This window comes from Bradysia coprophila (genome assembly GCF_014529535.1).
Source record: "Bradysia coprophila strain Holo2 chromosome X unlocalized genomic scaffold, BU_Bcop_v1 contig_98, whole genome shotgun sequence".
Classification (NCBI taxonomy): domain Eukaryota; kingdom Metazoa; phylum Arthropoda; class Insecta; order Diptera; family Sciaridae; genus Bradysia; species Bradysia coprophila.
The window spans coordinates 123,103-146,101 of record NW_023503371.1 but is presented as its reverse complement, the minus strand read 5'-3'; the positions used below and the strand labels follow the sequence as shown (position 1 = coordinate 146,101).

At 35.7% G+C, this 22,999-nt stretch overlaps 1 protein-coding gene and 1 long non-coding RNA gene across 2 annotated transcripts; one reads left to right on the top strand and one right to left on the bottom strand.

The window, feature by feature from the left end:
- Positions 1-10,765: 10,765 nt before the first annotated feature.
- LOC119070568 lies at positions 10,766-11,267 on the bottom strand. The gene is made up of 2 exons (XR_005086534.1): positions 10,954-11,267; positions 10,766-10,892 (listed from the first exon to the last, which is right to left on the bottom strand). It is a non-coding gene; the product is annotated as an uncharacterized LOC119070568 (long non-coding RNA).
- Positions 11,268-11,690: 423 nt separating this feature from the next.
- On the top strand, positions 11,691-13,763 carry LOC119070567 (esterase B1-like). The gene is made up of 4 exons (XM_037174973.1): positions 11,691-11,962; positions 12,026-13,012; positions 13,068-13,322; positions 13,386-13,763. The coding sequence occupies exons 1-4, from the start codon at positions 11,825-11,827 to the stop codon at positions 13,596-13,598; spliced, it is 1,593 nt and encodes a 530-aa protein (XP_037030868.1). The 5' UTR covers positions 11,691-11,824; the 3' UTR covers positions 13,599-13,763.
- Positions 13,764-22,999: the final 9,236 nt, after the last annotated feature.

The following is a 22,999-nucleotide window of genomic DNA, read 5'->3' as shown; positions in this document are numbered from 1 at the left end:
GGAAGAAATAGGCTTGCATTCCAGTATACCGTCGGCCAGAAAATATAATTTTCAAAATCGTAAGACACCTGACCCAGGGGATTTTGATTAAATTTGGTTCAGGCACACACGTTGAATTTGATCGCTCTACCAATCGTTGAGCGTTTGAACTGTTATGCTACCATTTTCGACTTATTGATGATTATCGGTTTGAATTTTTGAACCATATTGCATCTAGTAACGGTATGGGTATTTATGTTATTTTACCGTTTTAAAATGTGGACGAGCAAGTATCACTTTTTGAAAAATCTTCAAAAAAAAAACGTTTAATCCGAAAATCTTTTCTTCCGCTCATAAAAAAATGATTCTTTAAATAAAAATAAATAACCAAATCTCCGATGTTCTCAAACGAAAATAAATAACTTTGAGATGGATCATGGCAACGCACACACATCATATTATACACAAAACATCTCATATACAAAATCATACGTGTACTCTCCCATTTATCATTTACACATCGCACTTTGCTCTTTGACGTTAGTTCTCTTTGGAGGTACAATATTTCTTTTTAGTTTTACCGCGGTAACGACTCTACATATAAATGTTCTAAACAGGAAGTCAAAGCTTAGATTAATGAAATGCACTTGCACATTGCGTTCGAATTTTTTTTAAAACTTTTTTTTTACAATATTTGTACATAAGGTAGGTACAATTACGTCAGTTGAAATATTGTCATTATTTACCCTTCAAGAGACAATTCATCACAAAAGCTAGAAATTTAGCCAAATAAATGAACGCAAATCACTCGATAACAAGATAAAGGTGAGTTTCAACACTATATTTCTTAATGTTATTAAGGATCCAACAGTAACAATGGCAACACGCACTTAAAATAAAAAAAATAAATCTTTATTTGTCAGCAGATTGTAGAAGATTGTAAATATATGGAATTCATTGCTACTAACTGCACACAGAAATCATATACTATTTAGGTCAAGATGCCATTTCAATGAATTGATCATTATTTACAGAAATGTACGACTGTTCAGCGTTTCCAAAATCCATAAGATATTTTCAGCACAGAAAATTCAATTCACTTTAGCAATGAAAATCTGTCCCACTGGGCCTATTTTTAGGAATTTAATTCCATAAAATTCTTAAAAAATGCCTAAATTTTAGAATGATCAAATTTAGGAATTTTTACGAATTTTTAGGAACTTTATAGAATTTCTGGGAGATTACTTCCTAAAAGTAGGCCCTGCCGCAGAGATTAATTCAATTGAACATAAAACACTTCCTTTGTATATTAAATTACATGACCACGGAACAACCATTTTCGATGCTAAACAATTTCCAATATACATAATTAACATTTAAATGTTACACATTTCAATTAAAATTGATTTATAAGCAATGAACCATCAAACACAACACCAATTTTGTTATTTTTGTTACGCGTTTTGAATACAATTAACCTGACACCTATCTATCTACCACACTCTGCAAGAAACGATAATTGAACAAAACGTATACTGCACGGTGTAGTTTTCTGATTATTTTTCTTCCATTAATAATAGCAACCGTAATTTATGCATTGAATCTACTTGAGCGATTATAGTTCTTAATTTGGGTGCAGCTAATCCTGTGAATAATATTGTATACCTGGGGATGTATAGCCGTCTATATATACATTAACACACAACACATGACAATATTAATATTTACTTTTCACTTATAATATTGTTACGCGTGCGTCTTATATACACATGATTTCGTTCAATCCCATCTTTTATATGAAAATATAGGCGATGGTAATGTGCTATCTCCATATAAAATAATATTCGTTTTGATAGTTACATTGTATTTTAGAGACAACAAATGATTATGGTTTCAGCTTCTGTTGTTGGTTCAATATTTATTACATTGCATTTTATGAGCATTATACTTGTGATGTATAAATCATGTATAAATCGTTTTCTCTGCCTTTTGTAAATCTTTATGCAAATGTGGTGCTTTCACTTGTTTCTGTGTGCGCTACACGCCCATCGCTGTAGAATACATATAATCTATTACTTCACTAGCTTTAACATATATTTTGATGAAGCTCATCGCTTTAGTTATCCCTAAAAAATTACTATAATCCGTTTTTAATGTGACTGCTTTGGTTCAAGGTCACTTTGGGGCGGTCACGCAGATCGCCGTTTTATCAGGCCGAAAACACATGAGTAGTTTTGCGTTGACGGATTCGACAATTATGCTCCGTTTTCCATTGTTAAGCCTGTGGTCAATATCGGATTATAATGGAAAACACAGCAAAATTATCGATCGCATCAATGCAAAATTGACACCTTGACATATAAAGAAACTCACCAAAATGGTAAGTGGTGTGTTATCCAAAGTTGTATATGAGTAGGTTACGCAGACCGCCATTATTTCACCATTTTGAACTGACCTCAGCTATTGAATCTCCTCACATAAAACCTTGGTGTAAGCCGCGTACCATAATCTGTCTGACAAACTGTAGGTAGCTGATTTTCGTAACAGGGGCAAAAATTGGGTGACGTACAACATTTGCCAGGTTCTATAAGACCAAGAGAAAATATTGACGATGTGTAGATTGCAGACTAAATGGATAAATGTTAATACCCTTCGGATACGGAAGTGATTATTCGTGTATGTTTAAATTTGTGAATACATCTACTTCCTGTGAAGGAGACATCTCGGATTTTATTATTTAATTGATTTGTTTATAGACTTCACTAAAAGCCTTTTACGGCCAATAACAAGCGTAGTCTGGACCACTGGCTAGGCTTTACGTTATTTCCACCTCAAATCATACATATTCCTCTGAGGAGAGTTAGGTGTTTATCTCGCCTAAATGTAGACTACACATAACGTGCACAAGTTCATCGTATTTGGGTTACGTCATACGAGTCATTCAGTGAGTACAGACTGCTATTACGCAAATTATGAAACTTGAGTGAACTTCAGGACGTTACCAATGCGATATAATCGCTAGAAAAAGTCAATGTAGAATTGTCTGACACGGGAATCAAAACTGGATTATTTTGAAAGGCTAGTACGTAACCGCACTGAACCATCCCGTGTAATTTTCAACGATTATAATCCAATTCCCTTTCTCAATCCACATTCGATGTCCACGTTAGTATACACATACGTAAACATTCTTAACATTGCTAAATGGTAATGTATGTGAATTCTTATATTTCTCAAACAGTACTGCGATCTTCCTTCAGATAATTCTCGTGCGAGTAAAACGGTAGATTGATTAAGTCACAATACGTTCAGCCATCCAGCCATTTTATCAATTTGCTACCTGTCGTCAGTTTTGTTAACAGATATTTATATTCACTCCTTCTATTATTATTGATGTTTCGATTGAGACATACCATTTTATATATTTTATATAAAATCGTCACGTATTCTTTCATTGGCTATATTTTTGGCTGTTTGTAACTATTTAAAATTCTTATGCATAATTTATTCTTCGGAGGTATTATTTTATATAAAAAAAAGTTTGATTTGGACATGAGACGAATACTTTACTCTTTTTTCTTCATTTATTTAATTTTATACATAGTAAATGGTTAAACAATTTTGTATTTGAATATTTTTTTAGACCTATTGAATATTGTATTGAGCTATGATATGAAATGAATTAATTGTTGCGCGTTTCGAAAAGTTGTAATTGATACGAAAATATTTTTTTTTAATCTACCGTTCTACAGCATTAGACCGATTCGGTACTAATAAAGTGAAGACTCAGATATCTTGTAATCAAATGTTATATGAAGTTGAACGGACAGACGTACTTAACCACAATTCATATATATTTTCGATCAGATCCAGACAAACATTTCGGTTTTACTGTATATATCCATAACATATCCAATAATGTCGGCATTAACATCGTAGAATTACAAATTTGTAATAAATATAAAGTTCTCTTTTTCCCTGAAAGTCTTTTAGATTTATTTTTATATTTTTCTTTCCACCTTTGATTTATAATTGAATTAAGTTGTGGTTCCTTTTCAAAATTTTACGACCAAATATTCAAAATCATTTCAGTTTTATGTTGTATAGTTGATGCTATAAAATAAATTTCAATTATAGCCATTTTTGTTCCTATAAAAAAAAGTTTCAAATGATACAAATGTACATATCCCACGCTTTCACGTATATATTCTCTTCCAGTTCTTTTTTGTCACACTTAAACCAGCTTATTTATATATTTGTCTTGTCTGGTATATATATGGGCATTTCTTTCATAAATATCGTAATTTAGAGCATTTTTATGTATACAAGTTTAGTCTTTCTATGTCGATTTTATTATGTTTTGCATAGACTTTAATGTGTAACAGAGGTCATCACATTGAACCTATCGTTCGGTTACTTTTGGGGGGGAGAGGGGGGGGGGGTAAACGTAAATTTATTTTACTCACTAAGCCCCTGGGAAATGAGTCATTACATCATTGACGTGAACGTCAAAACTCATTTACCGGGGACTTAGTGAGTAAATTAACTTACGTTGTTGTTCGGAACATTTTATTTTGACAAGTGTGGCAATTGAAGCTTGAGCCGAAGGCGAGGGATTTGCAATCAAATAAGGACGTAATTTACTGTATTTGAGGAACTAGCAGCTAGATTTTTGCTTTGGGTATGTGAGATGAATCTCGACTGGCTGAAAGAAAAACATCATCACTCAAAAACGCAGGATTGTCCTTTCAGAAGGTCAAAATTCTGATAGATACTCTGTTCATCATCTGATGTCGAGAACAAGTGCAAAAATAGAGCAAAATACCTCTTTATGTCTTTATAAGCGGCAGATTGACCAGTTCTAACCTGATGATATTTGCCAATTATGCTCGGAACGTCTCGGAATCCGGTTTCCAGGTGGACTGTATTTACACTGACTTCAGTAAAAGGCTTTTGACCGTATGCAGCATGAAGTGTTGATTACAAAGCTCTCCAAGATAGGAATCCATTCATCATTGTTGAACTGGCTATCATCATATCTGACAGGTCGAACGCAACGAGTGAAAATACGAGGATGTTTCTCCAGACGAATACATGTAAGCTGGGGAGTTCCACAGGGAAGCCACCTCGGCCCTCTGCTGTTCTCGCTTTTCATAAACGACGTGGTCAAAGTGTTCAAATTCAGTCGATGCCTCATTTTTGCGGACGACTTGAAGATTTTCATGAAAGTGTGTAACAGACTCGATGCGTCACGACTTTAAATGGACTTGAATCGACTTGTTCACTGGTGCAAGATCAATCGGATATACTTAAATGTCAAGAAATGCTTCAATGTAACCTACCACAGGAATAAGTCACCAATCTTGATGGATTACTTAGTTGATGATAATATGCTTGAGCGGAAATTGAAAATGAAGGATTTAGGCGTGATATTCGACACAAAAGTATCATTCAACGATCACATCGACTACATCACGGCGAGAGCTTATTCAATCTTGGGATTTATTAAAAGGAATTGTTGGGAAATGAACGATGTGTATGCCCTCAAAAGTGTTTACTGCTGCTATGTTCGGTCCAGACGTCCCACTGATTTTCGGGGTGTCCAACTTAAAACAAGTCGGACATTTTTCTTGAAAAAGTCGGACAAAATCGGACATATTTTCGCTAAAAAGTCGGACTAAGTCGGACCTTTTCTAAGGAAAAGTAACTGTATTTTTTCAATAAAGCACAAAATCGGACAATTCCTCGTCGATAAATCGCAAAATATATAAACATACTGAAGCAAAGCACCCAGCAGAGTAATAGAGGTTTTTACACGTCAAATATAGTAGCTTGATACCAATAATACCATTAGCAGCCTTAATGGTAATTTTGCAATGACATTATGAAAAAAAGGTATGGAAATATTAACTACTTTATTTTTTTCTATTACCCTGCTAGGTGATTTGACTGAAGGTAATGCAAATGCTCAGCGGATCACAAATTTTACGGAACCCTACTTTCGGGTGAATATAAGATATAAGACACGTTCTGTTGCTTGCGTGACGTTTGGAGTTTTTGTGTTGAGTATAAAGATGCAGCCTGGGGCCAACATTGTAAAAATTATATTCACGCGAAAGTAGGGTTCCGTGAGTTTTTGTGGATTTGCATTAAGTACCTTCAGTATGTTTATATACTTTGGATAAATCATACTTATAAATTGAATTTAGAGGCGTCAGGAATGAAGTTCATCTAAAAGATAAAAAAAACACCTCTAGCGAGTTTGCTTCTGTTTTTTCTGTCTGAACTTTATGGACATTTAGATGCATGTCACTTCCTGAAGTCTTATCACTCAATCATGGTTCAACAACCTCCCTGTCGTCCTACAACTTACAACTTAGATGTTATAAGTCAAAAGGAATATAAATAACTTATAAATTCGATTGTCTGTTGATTGTAAGTTAACGTATACAAAATTGTAAATATGTGAGTCAACCTCCATGGTACCTCTGAGGGATTCTTTTGAAAAACAGCCTACCGAAATCGGACGCATTTTCCAGTGGACTCTTTTATATATGCCTAGAAAGGTATTCGATCCTAGAAGCAAAAACCTCTTTCGAAAAAATTCTTCGAAGTTTGTGTGGCTGGTAGAGGTGGGCGCCGGTCTATATTTTTCGGCGGCAGCTGTATATTTTTTTAACTATCGGCGGCGGCTGTAATCGGCTGAGCCGACTTTCCAAAATTCGGCGGCGGCGTACGTCAAAATATTTATCGGCGGCGGCGGCGAACTCGGCGCAAAAAACGGCGCTTAAGGGAAAAAAAATTCTAGAAAAAATTCGTTCTAAAATTTTACATTTGTTTTCTTTATAAGATACTGTAAATTATAGCTTTACTTTAGCTTCACTCTCGTTGAGCCTGTATTCTATTAGTAGAAGGTGGCGAGCCAAGTCATAGATTTCAACCTAGTGATAAGGAGAGTACTCGTTTCCAAGCCTTATTTACTCCGTAAAGGAGAATATTGTTAAAGGGGAGGACTCTTAGTGAAGAAATTTGAGACAGACTACTGTTTTGCCAAACGAGCAGTCTGCAATCATCTTTGTTACACGTCTGTCCATGGCAAAAAGACTGTTTCATCATATGTCGGTTGTGCCATTGAGACAGTCTGTAGTTGTAGTCATGCGTGTCGAGTAAATAGTTCGCAAGACTAGAACGAATGAAGGACAATCGTCCGAAATGGCAAACTAACGAAGGCTTTGTTTTATCTTACATCACTATGCGCTAAGAGTAATTATACCTAGAGAGGAAATCTCAAACAAAATTACGTAAAATATGTGGTCCCAACATAGAATGCGAAATTTTTATTGGTATGTGTTTGCCCACTTAATTAAGTGGGCAAATTATACTATCAAAAGTGTCAAAGCATACATGTGTTGGTGTAAAGTTATACGAAATGTGTATCTTTTACAAACTAATGTCGGGACCACATTTCGTCGTACGAATTTCCTCTCTAGGCATAATTACTCTTAGACTATGCGAATCAATGAGTGTGTTGTAGATTGCTAGAGAAAAACACAAAAACCATATCGATGACGAGAAAACACAAAATTGGTCTGAATTCATAAACTCGGCGCAGGACACGGAAAGAAACATGAAAAGTAAATGATTCAGAAACGTTGAAAACTCATAAATAAGAATATTTCAGACACATCATGAACAGATTCACCATATTAAGGTTGATTGCATAAATTTTGCAAACATCCGTGACTCTGACATATGCGAAGTGCTTTTTAACGTTACAATTGCGCAAGTCCTTTATTCTTTCTCCATAAATTCTCATTACTTTCATTTTAAAAACGCGGAAATGAGAAAATGAAAAATCTGTCAAGAACGATTGAGTGTATCCATCCAATGGTTTAGAAGTTAGAATAAGACTGAAACAAATTCAAGACTGAGACTGAAACAAATCCAAGACTGAGAAAAATTCAAGAGTCAGATGGATCCACATAAACAGAACTTTCTACGTTCTTCCCTTACCCATGGCTAGTAGTTTAAACTACGAAAAACGGTCTGTTTCGGCCCAGAGACGGTTAGAGTAGCGGCCACGGTTAGATTCATCTAACACTCGTCAGTTGTTCTACTCTAGCTCCTTAACAAGACAGTTGCGAACTTACACTATTGAGATGTTGGTAGGTAAATCGCTGGAGAAATTTACCATGCTCACCATGGAAAAGGAAGACATTAGAAATTCATGAAAAATCCCATAATTCGATCATTCGAGCGTATGAACAAAAACAAAAAGGTTCAAAAAGATTCAAAATCATGCACCAGAAATTTGCTAACACAAACCTTGTAATCGACCGGTGGTACAAAACTTTATTTTACCTGGAAGCCGGCGCCCACCTCTAGTGGCTGGTGAAAGGTGATCAAAAATCGAAAACTTGCACTTTTCTTACAAAAATTTCTCCAGTTGCACGAGCAGTACAGGGTTTATGTGGTTTGGATGCATCTACGATGAAATATGGACACTTAAACATTTCAACTTCTATTTCATCGTACATGCATCCAAACCACATAAGGACCCTATTTGGCCCAAAAGCACATACAATTACCTTTCTAATGACACCCCACACGACACTGTACGGTTCGTGTAAATGGAGAATTTTCTGTAAGAACAGTGTAAGTCTTCGGTTGAAAACGTAACCTGCCCATATTTCAGTGGATGAATTTTAAAACCAATAAGTCCCTATTCGGCTCAATAGTACGTGTGATTACCTTTCTAATGACACCCCACACGACCCCGTACGGCTCGTGTAACTGGAGAAATTTTGTAAGAAAAGTGTAAGTTTTCGATTTTTGATCACCTTTCACCAGCCACACAAGCTTCGAAGAATTTTTTTGAACGTGGTTTTGGCTTCTAGGGTCGAAAACCTTTCTAGGCACATATAAAAGAGTCCACTGGAAAATGCGTCCGATTTCGGTAGGCTGCTTTTAAAAGAATCCCTCTCTATGTAGTCAACATAACAAGTCAATACAGTAATATATTTATTGCCTTAATTTTATAGTTACATGTACAATGCAATGACATATTTGTCAATGTGAAAATGTGTAAACAACTAAATGCGAGCGGAGCGAGCGAATTTTTTCGAATTTGCATCAGAAGCATTTAATGTTACTAACAAATTTTATCTTGAAGAAAAAGTCTCATAAATTTTTATTTTTGAAGAGAAGTCGGACAAAGTTGGACAATTTTTAATGAAAAAGTCGGACAAGTCGGACAAATCGTACAAAGTCGGACAAATGTTGAAAAAGTCGGACAAATCGTACATGTGGGACGTCTGTCGGTCTATTCTGGAGTACGAAAGTGTTGTTTGGAATCCGAACTACGACGTCCACAACAAGAGGATTGAATCTGTTCAAAAACAGTTTCTATTGTTTGCACTAAGAAAACTTGGTTGGAACAGGCGGTCGAATTTACCATCGCACTGTTCGAGATGCAAAAGCTGATCGATCTGGAATCTCTCGTTCTTACGACGACTGAAAGCATCTGCACTTTTCGCCTTTGACTTGTTGACGAAAAAGATAGAGGCTCCGCAATTGCGCTCATTACTAATGCTCAACGAACAACGGATGGTGCTACGGAACAATAGGATTTTTCGATTAGCAAAACACAGGACGTTGTATGAGAACTACGAACCGGTGAACAACATGTGTAGAGTGTTCAATTCGATACAACACCTTTATGAGCCGCGTACAAAGTTTAAAACGAATTTGAAGGACTGCTGGTGAAATATGAACTGGATGTGATATTTTAAATCTTATATTGAATTTGCTTTGGGTCTCAGGTCCTTGACCGTTTTTATGTTGTGTAAGAGAAGATAGATTTTTGTATGTATTTCTTTTTTTTAATAATTTTTATATATGTTCAGTTGGGACTATAGCCCGTTGGATTAAATTGCAATAAATAAATAAATAACGAAAAATATGTGAGAACTTGTGAAGTAAAAGATTTTTTTAAAAATAGTTTGCACAAAATCAAGTAGATTGACATTCGATAACTATTCAGTGATTTGTTTTACGTCTGTGAAGGGTTGTCTCAAATTCGTGGATTCATAGTGAAGCTCGGAACAGACCAGGTTTACCTGAACCTGTTTTGTCCTGACGTGATTCAATCAATTTCGACATGACCTGAATTACCTGAAGCCTGAATGATCAGGTCACACATGTCCAGGTTTATTTGAATCGGGGTATCGCGCCGAGCGAGATTCTGTAAATCTTCGTAATTTTTGAAATACACTCAAAAAAATTTACTTTATATCACATTTTCGTTTTCAACAGATTCTACATAATTTCTAGATCCACAGACTTGACAGTCTTGATATTGAATGGTTTTTTGGTTTGTATCCCAGTAAACTGGTCGTTACATGTGTGCGACAAAAATTTCGACTGGGAAAAAATTCAAATATTTCATTCAATATAACAGCTGTCAGAGTCTGTGGGACTAGAAATATCAGATCCTACATAAAACAAAAATGTGATATTAACTAATTTTTGATAGCTGTATGTACGAAATTGACCTAGACTAGGAATGTCGTTCGGTGCGAGATTCCTTTTTTCACTACATAAGCGCAGTAGTTTCGCGTTCTACGAGCTGTTTGACCGCGGTCGACCTATTCCGAGCTTTAATTTATTGCTTCTAGGTCTAAGTGCTACATTTCTTTAGATAAAAATAAATTCTCTCTGAAATATGCATCATCAGAGCAACACCCAATCCTACAAATAGCAACATAAACGCCCCACCCAAATTTTCAGTTGATAGCCTCTTCGGTTCGTGCCTTAGTGTATCAGAGAATCTGAAATATGGTCGTGAGTACGTGGTGTTGTTGATGCCTTCCAAAGATAACATCCAATGTGAAATTATACCGCTCTCCTTTAGCCTGAAGAAATATTTAAACTATAGAGAATGTGAGATGATAGTTTAATTTTATGATTCCGTACCATCGTATCCTTTCATTTACGTGTTGTGTATACATCGAGTACTTTTTAAGTACAACAATTGTGTAATGATTGAAAATGCACGACTTCATTAATCGCAATCTGTACTTCGGATCGGTCCAATTAGTTATTTCACCCAAGTACTTTCCCAATACAACCTTTACGAATACTGCTTGCTTGTCGATGCGCTTAACTCGAATGGTCTTATCAGTGTCGTTGTCAAAAATGACATGTTTTGCCAATTGAATGTTAATTTCTGAACCCGATGCAATCAAACCCGGTGCAAAGTGTTTGTGTTTTGCAAAAACGGTAAGATCTGGAATGTAATCAACAAAAATTCGTTCGGTCTCATCGACTATTGTACGATATTTAGAATATAGTCTTACAGTGGAAGTCAATGAAAATTAGATATGAATATGCGTCAGCTGTTTTTCAGGCGGTTCATTCTTACAAACAAGAGTGATTACACGTCTTTATACGGATATATAGTTACACGAACGACCGTGGTAGTGGTGAAACCATACAAAGACAGTTTTGTTTTTATGAGTCATGAACCAGATGAAAAACAGATGATGCAATTCCATGTCCAAATTTCACTGATGTTTGCTGTATGTATCTTTTTCAATCACTTGTGCAGGTAATGTCTAAATTGACCAGCTTGATAAACAAACACAAGAACATCAAAAATCAATTTTACGAACGTTGACATTATAATTGGCTGTATACAACGCAGTGCGTTGCTTTATATCAAAATTCAATAATTATTTTTCGCTTTATTTGGACACCGTATCAAAACACTGACTATACATTTAATCTTATCGCGGCAGACCCAAGAGCTTAACAATATCTCGATTACAGTCAGTATTTCGGCGTGATGGATAACAACTATATCGTAAAAACGGAATATGGGAAGGTCAGAGGCTTCTCACAGATGTCTCTTGTAGACATCCCATACATTCGATTTTTGGGCATTCCATACGCTACACCACCTGTTGGTAATCTACGGTTCAAGGTTTGATCCATACCACCGGCCTGTTGTGGTACAAAAGTGATATTTTGATTTGTTTCACTTCAGTCACCGCTGCCACCGTCTCCATGGGGTGAGAATATTCTTGATGGGAACGAAGAGAAGTCAGCGTGTGCTGGCAAAAATAATGTCATCAAGCAGTTTGTTGGATCGGATGACTGTTTATACTTGAACATATTCACAAAAAACTTAAATCCAAAGAAACCTTGTCCGGTTATGGTGTATATTCATGGAGGGGGACATTGTACAGGTTCAAGTACGCTGAATTCTTACAGTCCTGATTACATTTTGATGTCGGATGTAGTTCTGGTAACAATTAACTATCGTCTTGGTCCACTTGGTTTTTTAACTTTGCAAGACAAATCCCTTAATATACCCGGCAATGCTGGCCTGAAGGATCAGCAACTAGCTATGAAATTCGTCAAGGATAATATCAGTAATTTCGGCGGCGATCCGAATAATTGTACCCTGTTCGGGCACAGTTCGGGGGCAACATGCGTTAGCCTTCATTGTTTAGCAGAGAGTTCACGTGGATTATTTAACCGGGCATTGGTGATGTCAGGATCTCCTGTTGCACCGGAAAGCTGTATGTTGGATAATGATTACGCTCTTAAATTGGCTAGACACCTTGGATTCGATGGACATAGCGAGAGTGATGTGTTGGAATACTTAGAGAAAGCTGATGCTATTGCTATGGCTGAAGCACAATTTAACTTAAATGGTCCCTGCGAATACGTTCCATATACATTTGGTCCATGCATAGAACCCTATGAAACTAGTACTGCTTTTATGTTGCATGAACCAATGAACTTGTTGAAAAGTGCTTGGAGTAATGATATAGATTTAATGTTGGGTGGTACGGCTGACGAAGGATATTGTACTGAATCGAAATTTGAAAGTGACCCAAACTACGAATCAATCATTCCATCGGACTTAAAACTTAAAGTGAACGATAAAACTTTAAAAGAGTATGCGACTCGCTTGAAAGATTTTTATCTTAAACTCTTCCCAACCGAATACGAGGCATACAAAACGGTAAATTTTGGCACCTACAAAAAAAGTAAAATGTCTATTGAAACATGACTTTCAGTTCAACGGGGACCAATTCCGTTGGATGGCCATGCAACGTTTTGTCCATTCGCGACAGAATAGCAGTGGAAAAGGGCGTACGTTCTTCTATCGTTTCGCTGTTGATTCGCCGACTCAAAACCATTATCGCAACCGATGGTTCGGTTTAGGTAGTAAAGGCGTTGTTCATGCTGACGAACTAAGTTATCTGTGGAAGAATATTCAGGGTGATGTTCCCAGTCGCGACTCCATCGAATTTCTCAGCATCATCAGATTTGTAAATTTGAGATAAGCAACTTTAATGCGAATAGAAAGCAATTCTGATCGTAACTCTTCCTAGGTAAATTTAATTACTTCGTTTGCGACAACCGGTGATCCTAATTCGAATGTTTTAAATTTGGACTTTAATTCGTTCAATTGGAAACCTGTGGACACTCCACCGTACAAAGGACTTAATATAGGCGAGATATTGGAATTTGAAATCTTAGGCGAGTCCAAGCGTCTTGAATTGCTGGAAGCCTTATATAAAGAATCGGCAATTCAGCTATTCTAATCCGACACCGGTTACAATAACGTTATAACAACAGTAACAGCAACTACACCGGTGAAACACTCGGACAACATACTAATTCATTTTATGGGGATGATGGTCTTTCGGTATACATTTACTTCAACAAAATTGGATATACGGTACTATTGACAATATAAACAGATAAATATGTTTGTTCACTTCATTACCATTGCCGACAATGTACACAGATCTTTACTATTAGCGCGTTGAATTCTTAAAAGATTTTCTTCGTAAAACATTTCTGTCGCTAATATCTCTAAAATTAAACAGGATTCCTAGTGACTGTGCGTACAGCCCGAGATTTCCCGTATTTACGAAAAGTGTGCACATTGTGAATTGTGACCCCTTGTGATCCCCTCTTCGTGTGGGAGATCTTTATGAATGAGTCGGGAGATAGACGAAGTTAAAATTATATTTACTGCTTTCAACGAGTTGCTCCAGAGTATCTATTGACTCGGAAAACACTGGCCGGTTCAGGAAGCTGGTAAATCCTGTACTATATCCAACACCAATGATAAAACTGACGATCAGCCAACTAAAGTAAGGAAATATTCCACATAAAGTAACACGAAAAATGTAAGGAAATTCGAACCTATTCACTAAAATCCGCATTATGTTTTCACCTGGAAATTTAGCAAGTCCATGATTTGTTACTATATTGAGCGCGTCAATCAATGATCGAGTTAAGTCATTGTACACGTAGTCTTTCCATGAATCATTCAGCCTTCGGCCTATTTTCGTGAACATTGTGAAGCATATTGTCATAGTAATCAAACTCACACCGAAACCACACCAATCGTTTGAATTAAGTGACAAGTACAGATACGCAGCAGGATTAAGTGCCCTCGGTTTTGGTACTAAGAATGTTCCGCATTGTAAGTCAAAGTACGAGCTCATATCATGTTTACGGCCTAGATATTCCATCCATATGGAGCACATTGCTAAGTCGCTGATATCTTCGTCAACATTCTTTAACAATTCCATCCATGGCTGGCTTACAGTGCTTGAGAAATCGCATTTCCTATGTTCAATCTTCCAAGTTTTTGCTATTTCTTGAAGCATACGATATTGAATACCATCAAAGGTGCCATCTGGTAAGTAAATTATGTACGGAGCACATTTGAATAGACTGACGCGAAAGACTTTCTCCTTGTACGCCACGTCGAAGAACTTGTGCTTTTTATAAGATCCAAAGTAGCGAATGGCATCATTTCGGTTAGAGTTGGTTGTGTTTAACGTTTCTCCAGTCAGAACATTTTGAAGACTTAGATAACGAAACGTATTGGACGACAAATATGTATTTTCAACCAAAAATACGAAAATTCCACTTTCGTAGATGTAATTCAGCATCGTCGCATCAAATGTAATGCTCCTGGTTTCGGCGATCAGAATAAATAGTTGAGAAAACGGTATGAATCGTCTGGTGTGAGTCGGTTTAAGTAGCTCGATAATGTCGTCGAAATTCCGTACAAAGAAAAAATTGTCACAATTCGTGGGTGGAATGGCAAGAATGTTCCGCGACTTGAGCGTGTCTAAGTCATACGTTTTCAGTACGAACTTCGAGTTAATCATTTGTTGGAAAACACATTTCGGAACAAATATTGATTGAATGATAATGGTGGCACAACGGTCGTTGTTTCTTAGATTCCATAGCCAATGCAGCGTTGGCTTATCTTCACAGATCCAGTGTTCAGGTAATTGTATCGAACAATTGACAGGTAGCTTCAGGTATAGAAACGTTATCGCTGCACAAATAGTCAAGCTCAACTTCATTTTGTCAATACTGAAGAAATGAACGGTAGTTGAGGTATAAATTTTCATTTTCCAATATTTTTTTTTATCTCAGATCGAGTTAAAGTGATTGAAAACAATCAGAACTCGAATTGATTGTCAACTGTTTCATTTGTTTTTCCAATAATTTGTGCTTTGTGTTACGTTGATCGTTAACACTTAGGGGATAATGCTCGAGCAGGCACTTTAGCCACGCCGGAAAGTGCTAAGGGAGTCGAGGCATTTAAGATTCAATTTTGATGACAACAAATTTCCAAACCACTACCAAAAATGTCCTCAACGTTTGTATGTCTGGTGGAAGGTGATCAAAAACCGAAAGCAGCACTTTTCTGATAAAATTTCTCCAGATACATGAAACGTAAAAGGTCTTGTGGGATGTCATTAGAAAGGAAATTGCAGTACTTTAAATTTTCATTATGAACATCCCTAAAGGAGATTTTCAGAGAATGTCTTTGGAACATAGACATTTTACTTTACTTTTAACATCTTAATCAATATAACAGAAGTTCCAGCTTCACTTACTATACATCCTATTACTAATTCACTTCACACCTTCGTCAATCAATTTTCTTTCGAATTTCCATAGCTATTTTATTTATAGCAAACATTAAAGACTTTAAACCTGTTGCAGACGGCTGTCATCTGTTATCCACAACGACAGCAAGAATAAACGACAAGCTCTGACATTCCGGTCTTATATAGCAAAAAGCATGTTCAAAACAAATGAAGTAAAAGATTTCTGAAACGAATCTCTGAAAATCTTCGATCAAACGAAGTAATAGTTTGAATAGTAAAACTGTTAATATGCTTGTGACAGATTAATCGTACGAGCATCCAGAAATGTCAGTGACATGTGTAACCAATTTCATTTCACTTCGTATGAGTGACAAAATTTAATCAAATAAGTTGTTTCGGGCTGTACGTAAGGGCTGTACAAAATAAAAGCTCGTGATTAAATCTGCTTAAAGCTTCCCCGTGTAATAGAAAGTAATTTCGGTTGCAATGAATTGTGAATGGTTTTTGTCCCATTGGGTTGTTCATTCAATTTTGAAATACTTAATTCCCTGGTCACATCCAAGCTTATTGTATTATTCGTTTTCGTGCTATTTACATTACCTTTCCGCAGAATAACACTGTGTGCGGAAAAAGCTTAACAATTCGTTGTCGAGCTACAATCAAAATACGGATGTGGAAAAATTCACAGAAAAATACACTTCGCATATGAGCTCGACAAAAATAACTCGGGCATGGGATATTTTTGCAAATAAGTTTTTTTTTAAAAATCCATTAACTCGAGAAAACGTTTATTTATGAATTGAAGAAAAAATTGATAAAATTCGCTAAATTTACCTCATAATTAAACGCTATATTGGCGTTAAATGTAAGATAAAAATTTTGTTTCACTATCCTAACCTATTTGATCGAATTTTTATAATGAAAATAACTGCTCTCTGCAATATACGCCAATGAAGCAGCACACAATCCTACCAATAGTAACAAAAATGCTCCGCTCAAATTTTTAATTGAGAACTGTTTTGGTTCACTTTTTACTGCATCAGACACTTCAAAATATGGTCTCATGTAGTGGCTTTCTACACCCTGCAGAGATAGTATCCAATGTGAAAATATGCCACTCTCCTGTAGCCTGAAAACAAAACAACTTCGAGAGTGACACGAGAGCTCCGGGCTTTGAGGACTTGTTAATCGGAATTTTTTCGGAAATGCTTAAGAATCTTAAGAACTTATTAGACTTAGAAAGTAATTTTTACGAATTTTTTGGAATCATCAAAAATTGTAAGGAATTTTAAGAATTTATCAAATTAAGATTTTTAAAAATTTTGAAAATAAATTCCAAAAAAAATTGAAATTCCTAAAATTCTCAAATTTAAGAATTTCCATAATTTTGAAGAATTTAAATTCCGAATAACAAGCCATCATGTTTCATATACTTACCAGAGTATCCTCTCATTAATATGTTGAGTATACATCGAGTACTTTTTAAGTACGAGAGCAGTGTAATGATTATAGATGCACGATTTCATCAATCGCAATCTATACTGGGGATCAGTCATATTATCTATTTCACCCATATACTTTTCCAACACGACCTTCACGAATAGTGCCTGCTGGTCAATTCGCTTAATTCGAATGGTCCTATGAGTATCGTTGTCGAAAATTACATGTTTTGCTAATCGAATGTTACTTTCTGAGCCAGTTGCAATCAAGTCTTTTGAAAAGTTTTTGTTGTTCACGAAAACGACAAGGTCTGGAATTAATAAAACTTCGGTGATTCGGTATAGTTTTGCAGTGTTATATTGCACAACGTTTATGTTATTGTATATTACGTCCTTTGCTTGTAAGTTCATTGTTTTGACAAGTGTGAGCTTTGCGAAACGAGCCGAAGGCGAGTGGAGTAATCACACAAGCCAAAACAATAACTTACAAGTAATTCGTAAGATATTTTACATACTTGTAACCGTGCAAAAGCAATAACCATGTAAAGGGAATTAATCCCGTACCATTTTCCAACGAAATTAAAGACAATACTTGGTATTGATGAAATAAACTGAGACACTTTTTGCTGAACAATTATGAATCAACATCATTTTTGTCAAACCGAGTCCACAAACAATTTTCCAAATGTTTAAACGATCTCATGCACAATACAACAATTTACACCCTATATACCATATAAAGCATTAAACCGGAATCCCCAAATCTTGTTTATTGCTCGGGCACTCGATCTAATTTTTGTTTCTTCGATATTTACTGCTTTCAACGAGTTGCTCCAGAGTATCTATTGACTTGGAAAACACTGGCTTGTTCAGGAAGCTGTAAATTGTACTGTATCCAACACCAACGATAAAACTGACGATCAGCCAACTAAAGTGAGTAAATATTTCACATCAAGGAACACGAATAATTTTAGGAAATTCGAACCTATTCACTAAAATCCGCATTATGTTTTCACCTGGAAATTTAGCAAGTCCTTGATTTGTTACTATATTGAGCGCGTCAATCAATGATCGAGTTAAGTCATTGTACACGTAGTCTTTCCATGAATCATTCAGCCTTCGGCCTACTTTCGTGAACATTGTGAAGCATATTGTCATAGTAATCAAACTCACTCCGAAACCACACCAATCGTTTGAATTAAGTGACAAGTACAGATACGCAGCAGGATTAAGTGCCTTTGGTGTTGGTACTAAGAATGTTCCACATTGTAAGTCAAAATAAGTGCTCGTATCATATTTGGGGCGTGGTTGATCCATCCATATGGAGCACATTGCTAAGTCGCTGTGGTCATCATTGACATTGTTCAGCACTTCTTTCCATGGCAGACTTACGGTGCTTGAGAAATCACATTTCCTGTGTTCAATCTTCCAAGTTTTTGCTATTTCTTGAAGCATACGATATTGAATACCATCAAAGGTGCCATCTGGTAAGTAAATTATGTACGGAGCACATTTGAATAGACTGACGCGAAAGACTTTCTCCTTGTACGCCACGTCGAAGAACTTGTGCTTTTTATAAGATCCAAAGTAGCGAATGGCATCATTTCGGTTAGAGTTGGTTATGTTTAACGTTTCTCCAGTCAGAACATTCTGAAGACTTAGATAACGAAACGTATTGGACGACAAATATGTATTTTCAATCAAAAATACGAAAATTCCACTTTCGTAGATGTAATTCAGCATCGTCGCATCAAATGTAATGCTCCTGGTTTCGGCGATCAGAATAAATAGTTGAGAAAACGGTATGAATCGTCTGGTGTGAGTCGGTTTAAGTAGCTCGATAATGTCGTCGAAATTCCGTACAAAAAGGAAAAAATTGTCACAATTCATGGGTGGATCGGCAAGAATGTTCCGCGACTTGAGCGTGTCTAAGTCATACGTTTTCAGTACGAACTTCGAGTTAATCATTTGTTGGAAAACACATTTCGGAACAAATATTGATTGAATGATAATGGTGGCACAGCGGTCGTTGTTTCTTAGATTCCATAGCCACGACAACGTTGTTTTGTCTTCACAGTTCCATTGCTCAGGTAATCTTATCGAACGATTGACAGGCAGCTTCAGGTAAAGAAATACTATCACTACACAAATAGTCGAGCTCAACTTCATTTTGTCAAATGAGAAGTTAGTTGAATTTTATCGCACAGATCGATAAAACACGAAGTATATTTCAAAATGACGTTAATGGATAACACCCTGAACACCAATTTATTAGCAAGGGTCTTGTGTTTTTTGTGGCTTTATGGCATAACCGGCTTTGAAAAAGTAAATGAAATTTAACAACAAAAAAATCACCCATTCTTCATAACTGTTGCTCAGTGGTGGGTATATTAAAACTATATCTAGGAGGTCTAGTCAATTATTTCTATTATAAAATAGAATGATATTAATCAAATATTTGTTGCATTAACATGCACTCATTGCAAGATGTCGCGATAGGCCGGAGCTATTATATGTATTGAAATTAAATATTAATGCTTTGTCCCATTCACTTGCCGTTAATTTAAATACATTCCCTTGCCAATTGTTTCATGGTGAATGATTCCGATTATATAATTATTTTTCATGCTAGCGATGCGAAATCCTTATTTTGTTCACTACGAAGCGTTGTGAAAATGTCGTTTCGTTGTTATTCTGAAAGGTGCCATTTTAGGTGAGAAAATAACAATTTTATCTCCTAAAATGGTAGCCATATTGGGTGAGAAAATGATCATTTCTCACCTAAAACAGCCGAATACCAAAACACGCTATTTATTGATTTTCTTAAAAAATTCGGATTTTCGCAAAACACAAGCATAAAAAACGTTGTTTTTTCCACGTTGAGAAATTGAAATTCCACGTTGAGCGAAGTCTCTTGGTGAACTCTCCTATTTTCTCCCCTTGGTTAACAAATAACTGTTGTAGGTTTTCATAAAGTATTCCGGTCATTAAAAGCATTGAGCAAAAAGCTACTTTTTTTGGTCGACATCCATGGCTCAATAGTCTGTCCTATTATGATTGTCAGTTATGCATAGTTATTTGTTGTAACTTTTTTTTTCTCCACGAAACAAAAACATTAATTCGTTACATCATTCTTTCAAACACAAACAAATGTTCGAGAGAGAAAATTTCTATTTTCTACCCTGTCAAAACAAGAGGGGAGAAAAAGTCCATACTATCATCAAACAAAGTTTCAACAAAACCTCATTTTCTTATCACGTTTTGAGTGGGAAAAAAATGGTTAGTGAATAGCCTTGGTTGTGAAAAACGTTGTGTTGATCTAGGAAAAAAGTAAGAAATTTCATTTTCTAGTGTGACATGTGGCCCTCACTATAATTTCAATTTTGTGCTATCAGAGAACAAATAACTATTTCGTGACAGTATTTGCATGTTAACTTGTTACGTACGGTTTTTATATGTTATCAATTATGATTTTTTTATGGTATTGAAGATCCTGGGCCTGGCATCCATATTCACAAATACCATAATTTGAACTCGCTGAAAGAAATTTGGGTGAAAGAAGCAATCACCCAAGGAGCAATTTCACATATATTTAAGTATACACATGGCTTTATAGGTCATGACTGTGACCCCGACTTTATACGTTAATCCTACAATATACGGCTATTCATCTGTTATCGACAACTACGACAAAAATAATGACAAGCTCTGGGTAATGTGGTGTATGGTCCTTTATATAGTAAAATGCATGATACAAAGATTGAAGTACAAGATTTGAAATTTTAAGCTATTAAAAATACCTTGATAGCAATAGACCCGATAATAATACTGGTCATATGCTTGCCGTCAGTAACAGGTTATGATATTTTATTCGCAAAGAAAGCCAAACAATTTTGTCGTAAAGTCATGGTCCGAATGGAGTCCTCGATCTCCAACATGCTAGTGCCATTTTAATATAAGATTATGCGCCTCTTGCCAAAGTTGTCATCGAGACGTGTGGGCATTACTGGTCGAGCCGAAGGCGATAACTGTAATGACTACACGTCAAAAAAACAATTTTGGCAAGAGGCACATACACTTTTTTATCTGCCAAGAACGTATATACCGAGATAAACAAAAATGCACTAGAAGGGATAGGTGGGAAATTATTTTTCTAGGCAGGTAAAGTCACATTTTTCATCTATTAACTCCAATAATGGTTACAACTCACACATGCCAGAGAAATCAACCTGACTCTTTTTTTGTAATTCGATTTATTTACACTCCTTATACAAGCGTGTGAAGTACAAAATAACTCTACTATCCCGAAAATTAAAAATCGTTCTTGAGGCAAAAGTTTCTTCCATAAAATATTTTTTGGACCATCCCGAATGCAACCGGGCGTCAGGCATATTAAAATAAAATAAAGTGTAAAACTCGACCCATCTTAATTGGTATGCCAGAGTTTCAGATTTCGTAGAATTTGTTATTTTGGGGTTGAGTATATAGTCTCACCGAACGAAGTCAAGTGTATGTAGTCTCCCAAACTGTGTTGAGTATATGTAGTACCAGCGAAGTGGGTCGGGTGTAACTATATACAAACATTGAATCGCTCATCTCTACTGTCTATACTTGCTTGACGACCTCTGTACTAACATGGGGTCACAATAACCACATTGTCCTGAAGAATTCGAAATATCTGAGTGAGTGATACATTAAAATAATAAACAACCACACGAAATTGAGGTTGGCTTTGTTCAAAACATATGTATGATTTACAATACACCAGTGTAACGAAAACATATTCTGTCTCCTTATCTACATAATAACAAGTGCACTTATAAAAAACAATAAATCTTGAATTTTCAATCATATCATAAAATTGTATTAGCTTCAATTATTTAATCTGTTCTACTTTAAGTTGTACATAAAGATTTTACCTTGTTATTGGATGTAACAGCGCAACATCTTAACAATTTAGACTATACCTAAACGAGCCTCACTGATGAATTGAATTAAATTATATTTTCATTGTTCATAATAGGGTCCATCGTGTATATAGTGGAATAAGAATAAATATATTTTAAGGTCACTTAAGAAAAATGTTATGTTGTACGCAGCATAAGTAACCACTTAAGTGCACTTGATGGTTTCGAAAAAACAGTCCATTAAGTGAAGATGCTTGTTTTTCGTTTAATTCTAAATCAAGAGTCGATCTTTCTGTTTTCCTTTGCGATGGAATTAAATTTTTGGGTAAAGAAATTAACATTTTTATGTTTTTCTCTCATTTGAATCGGCATTATTTCAAAAGCCAAAGGCCACGAAGAAGCTGATGACTTAAAAAACGAACAACCGTTTTGTGAAAAAGAAACAGTTCGCATTCTTCCAATCTGTTATCATTCATACATTGATTCAACACGGAACGCATCATTTTTTTTTCAATTCATAAAGATTATTTCCACTTTGATTTACAATATTGCCTATTTATCACAAAACAGGTGATTTTTCATTCGTAATAAACTCCATAATAAACTTTAAGCGTATCATAACCAGAGTGATATATATCTCTAAAACATAAATTCCAACTAAATATTATGCTGAAACCTAAGAAAAAAAAAATTATGAAAATGTTCTGCACATGTTTATCCGTTTATCTAA

Bases quoted from the DNA above. Each gene is read 5' to 3' on its own strand.
- LOC119070567 (XM_037174973.1), top strand. From the start codon at position 11,825: ATGGATAACAACTATATCGTAAAAACGGAATATGGGAAGGTCAGAGGC. The intron at 13,013-13,067 runs GTAAATTTTGGC...CATGACTTTCAG, and splicing joins AATACGAGGCATACAAAACG to TTCAACGGGGACCAATTCCG. The intron at 13,323-13,385 runs GTAAATTTGAGA...AACTCTTCCTAG, and splicing joins TTCTCAGCATCATCAGATTT to GTAAATTTAATTACTTCGTT.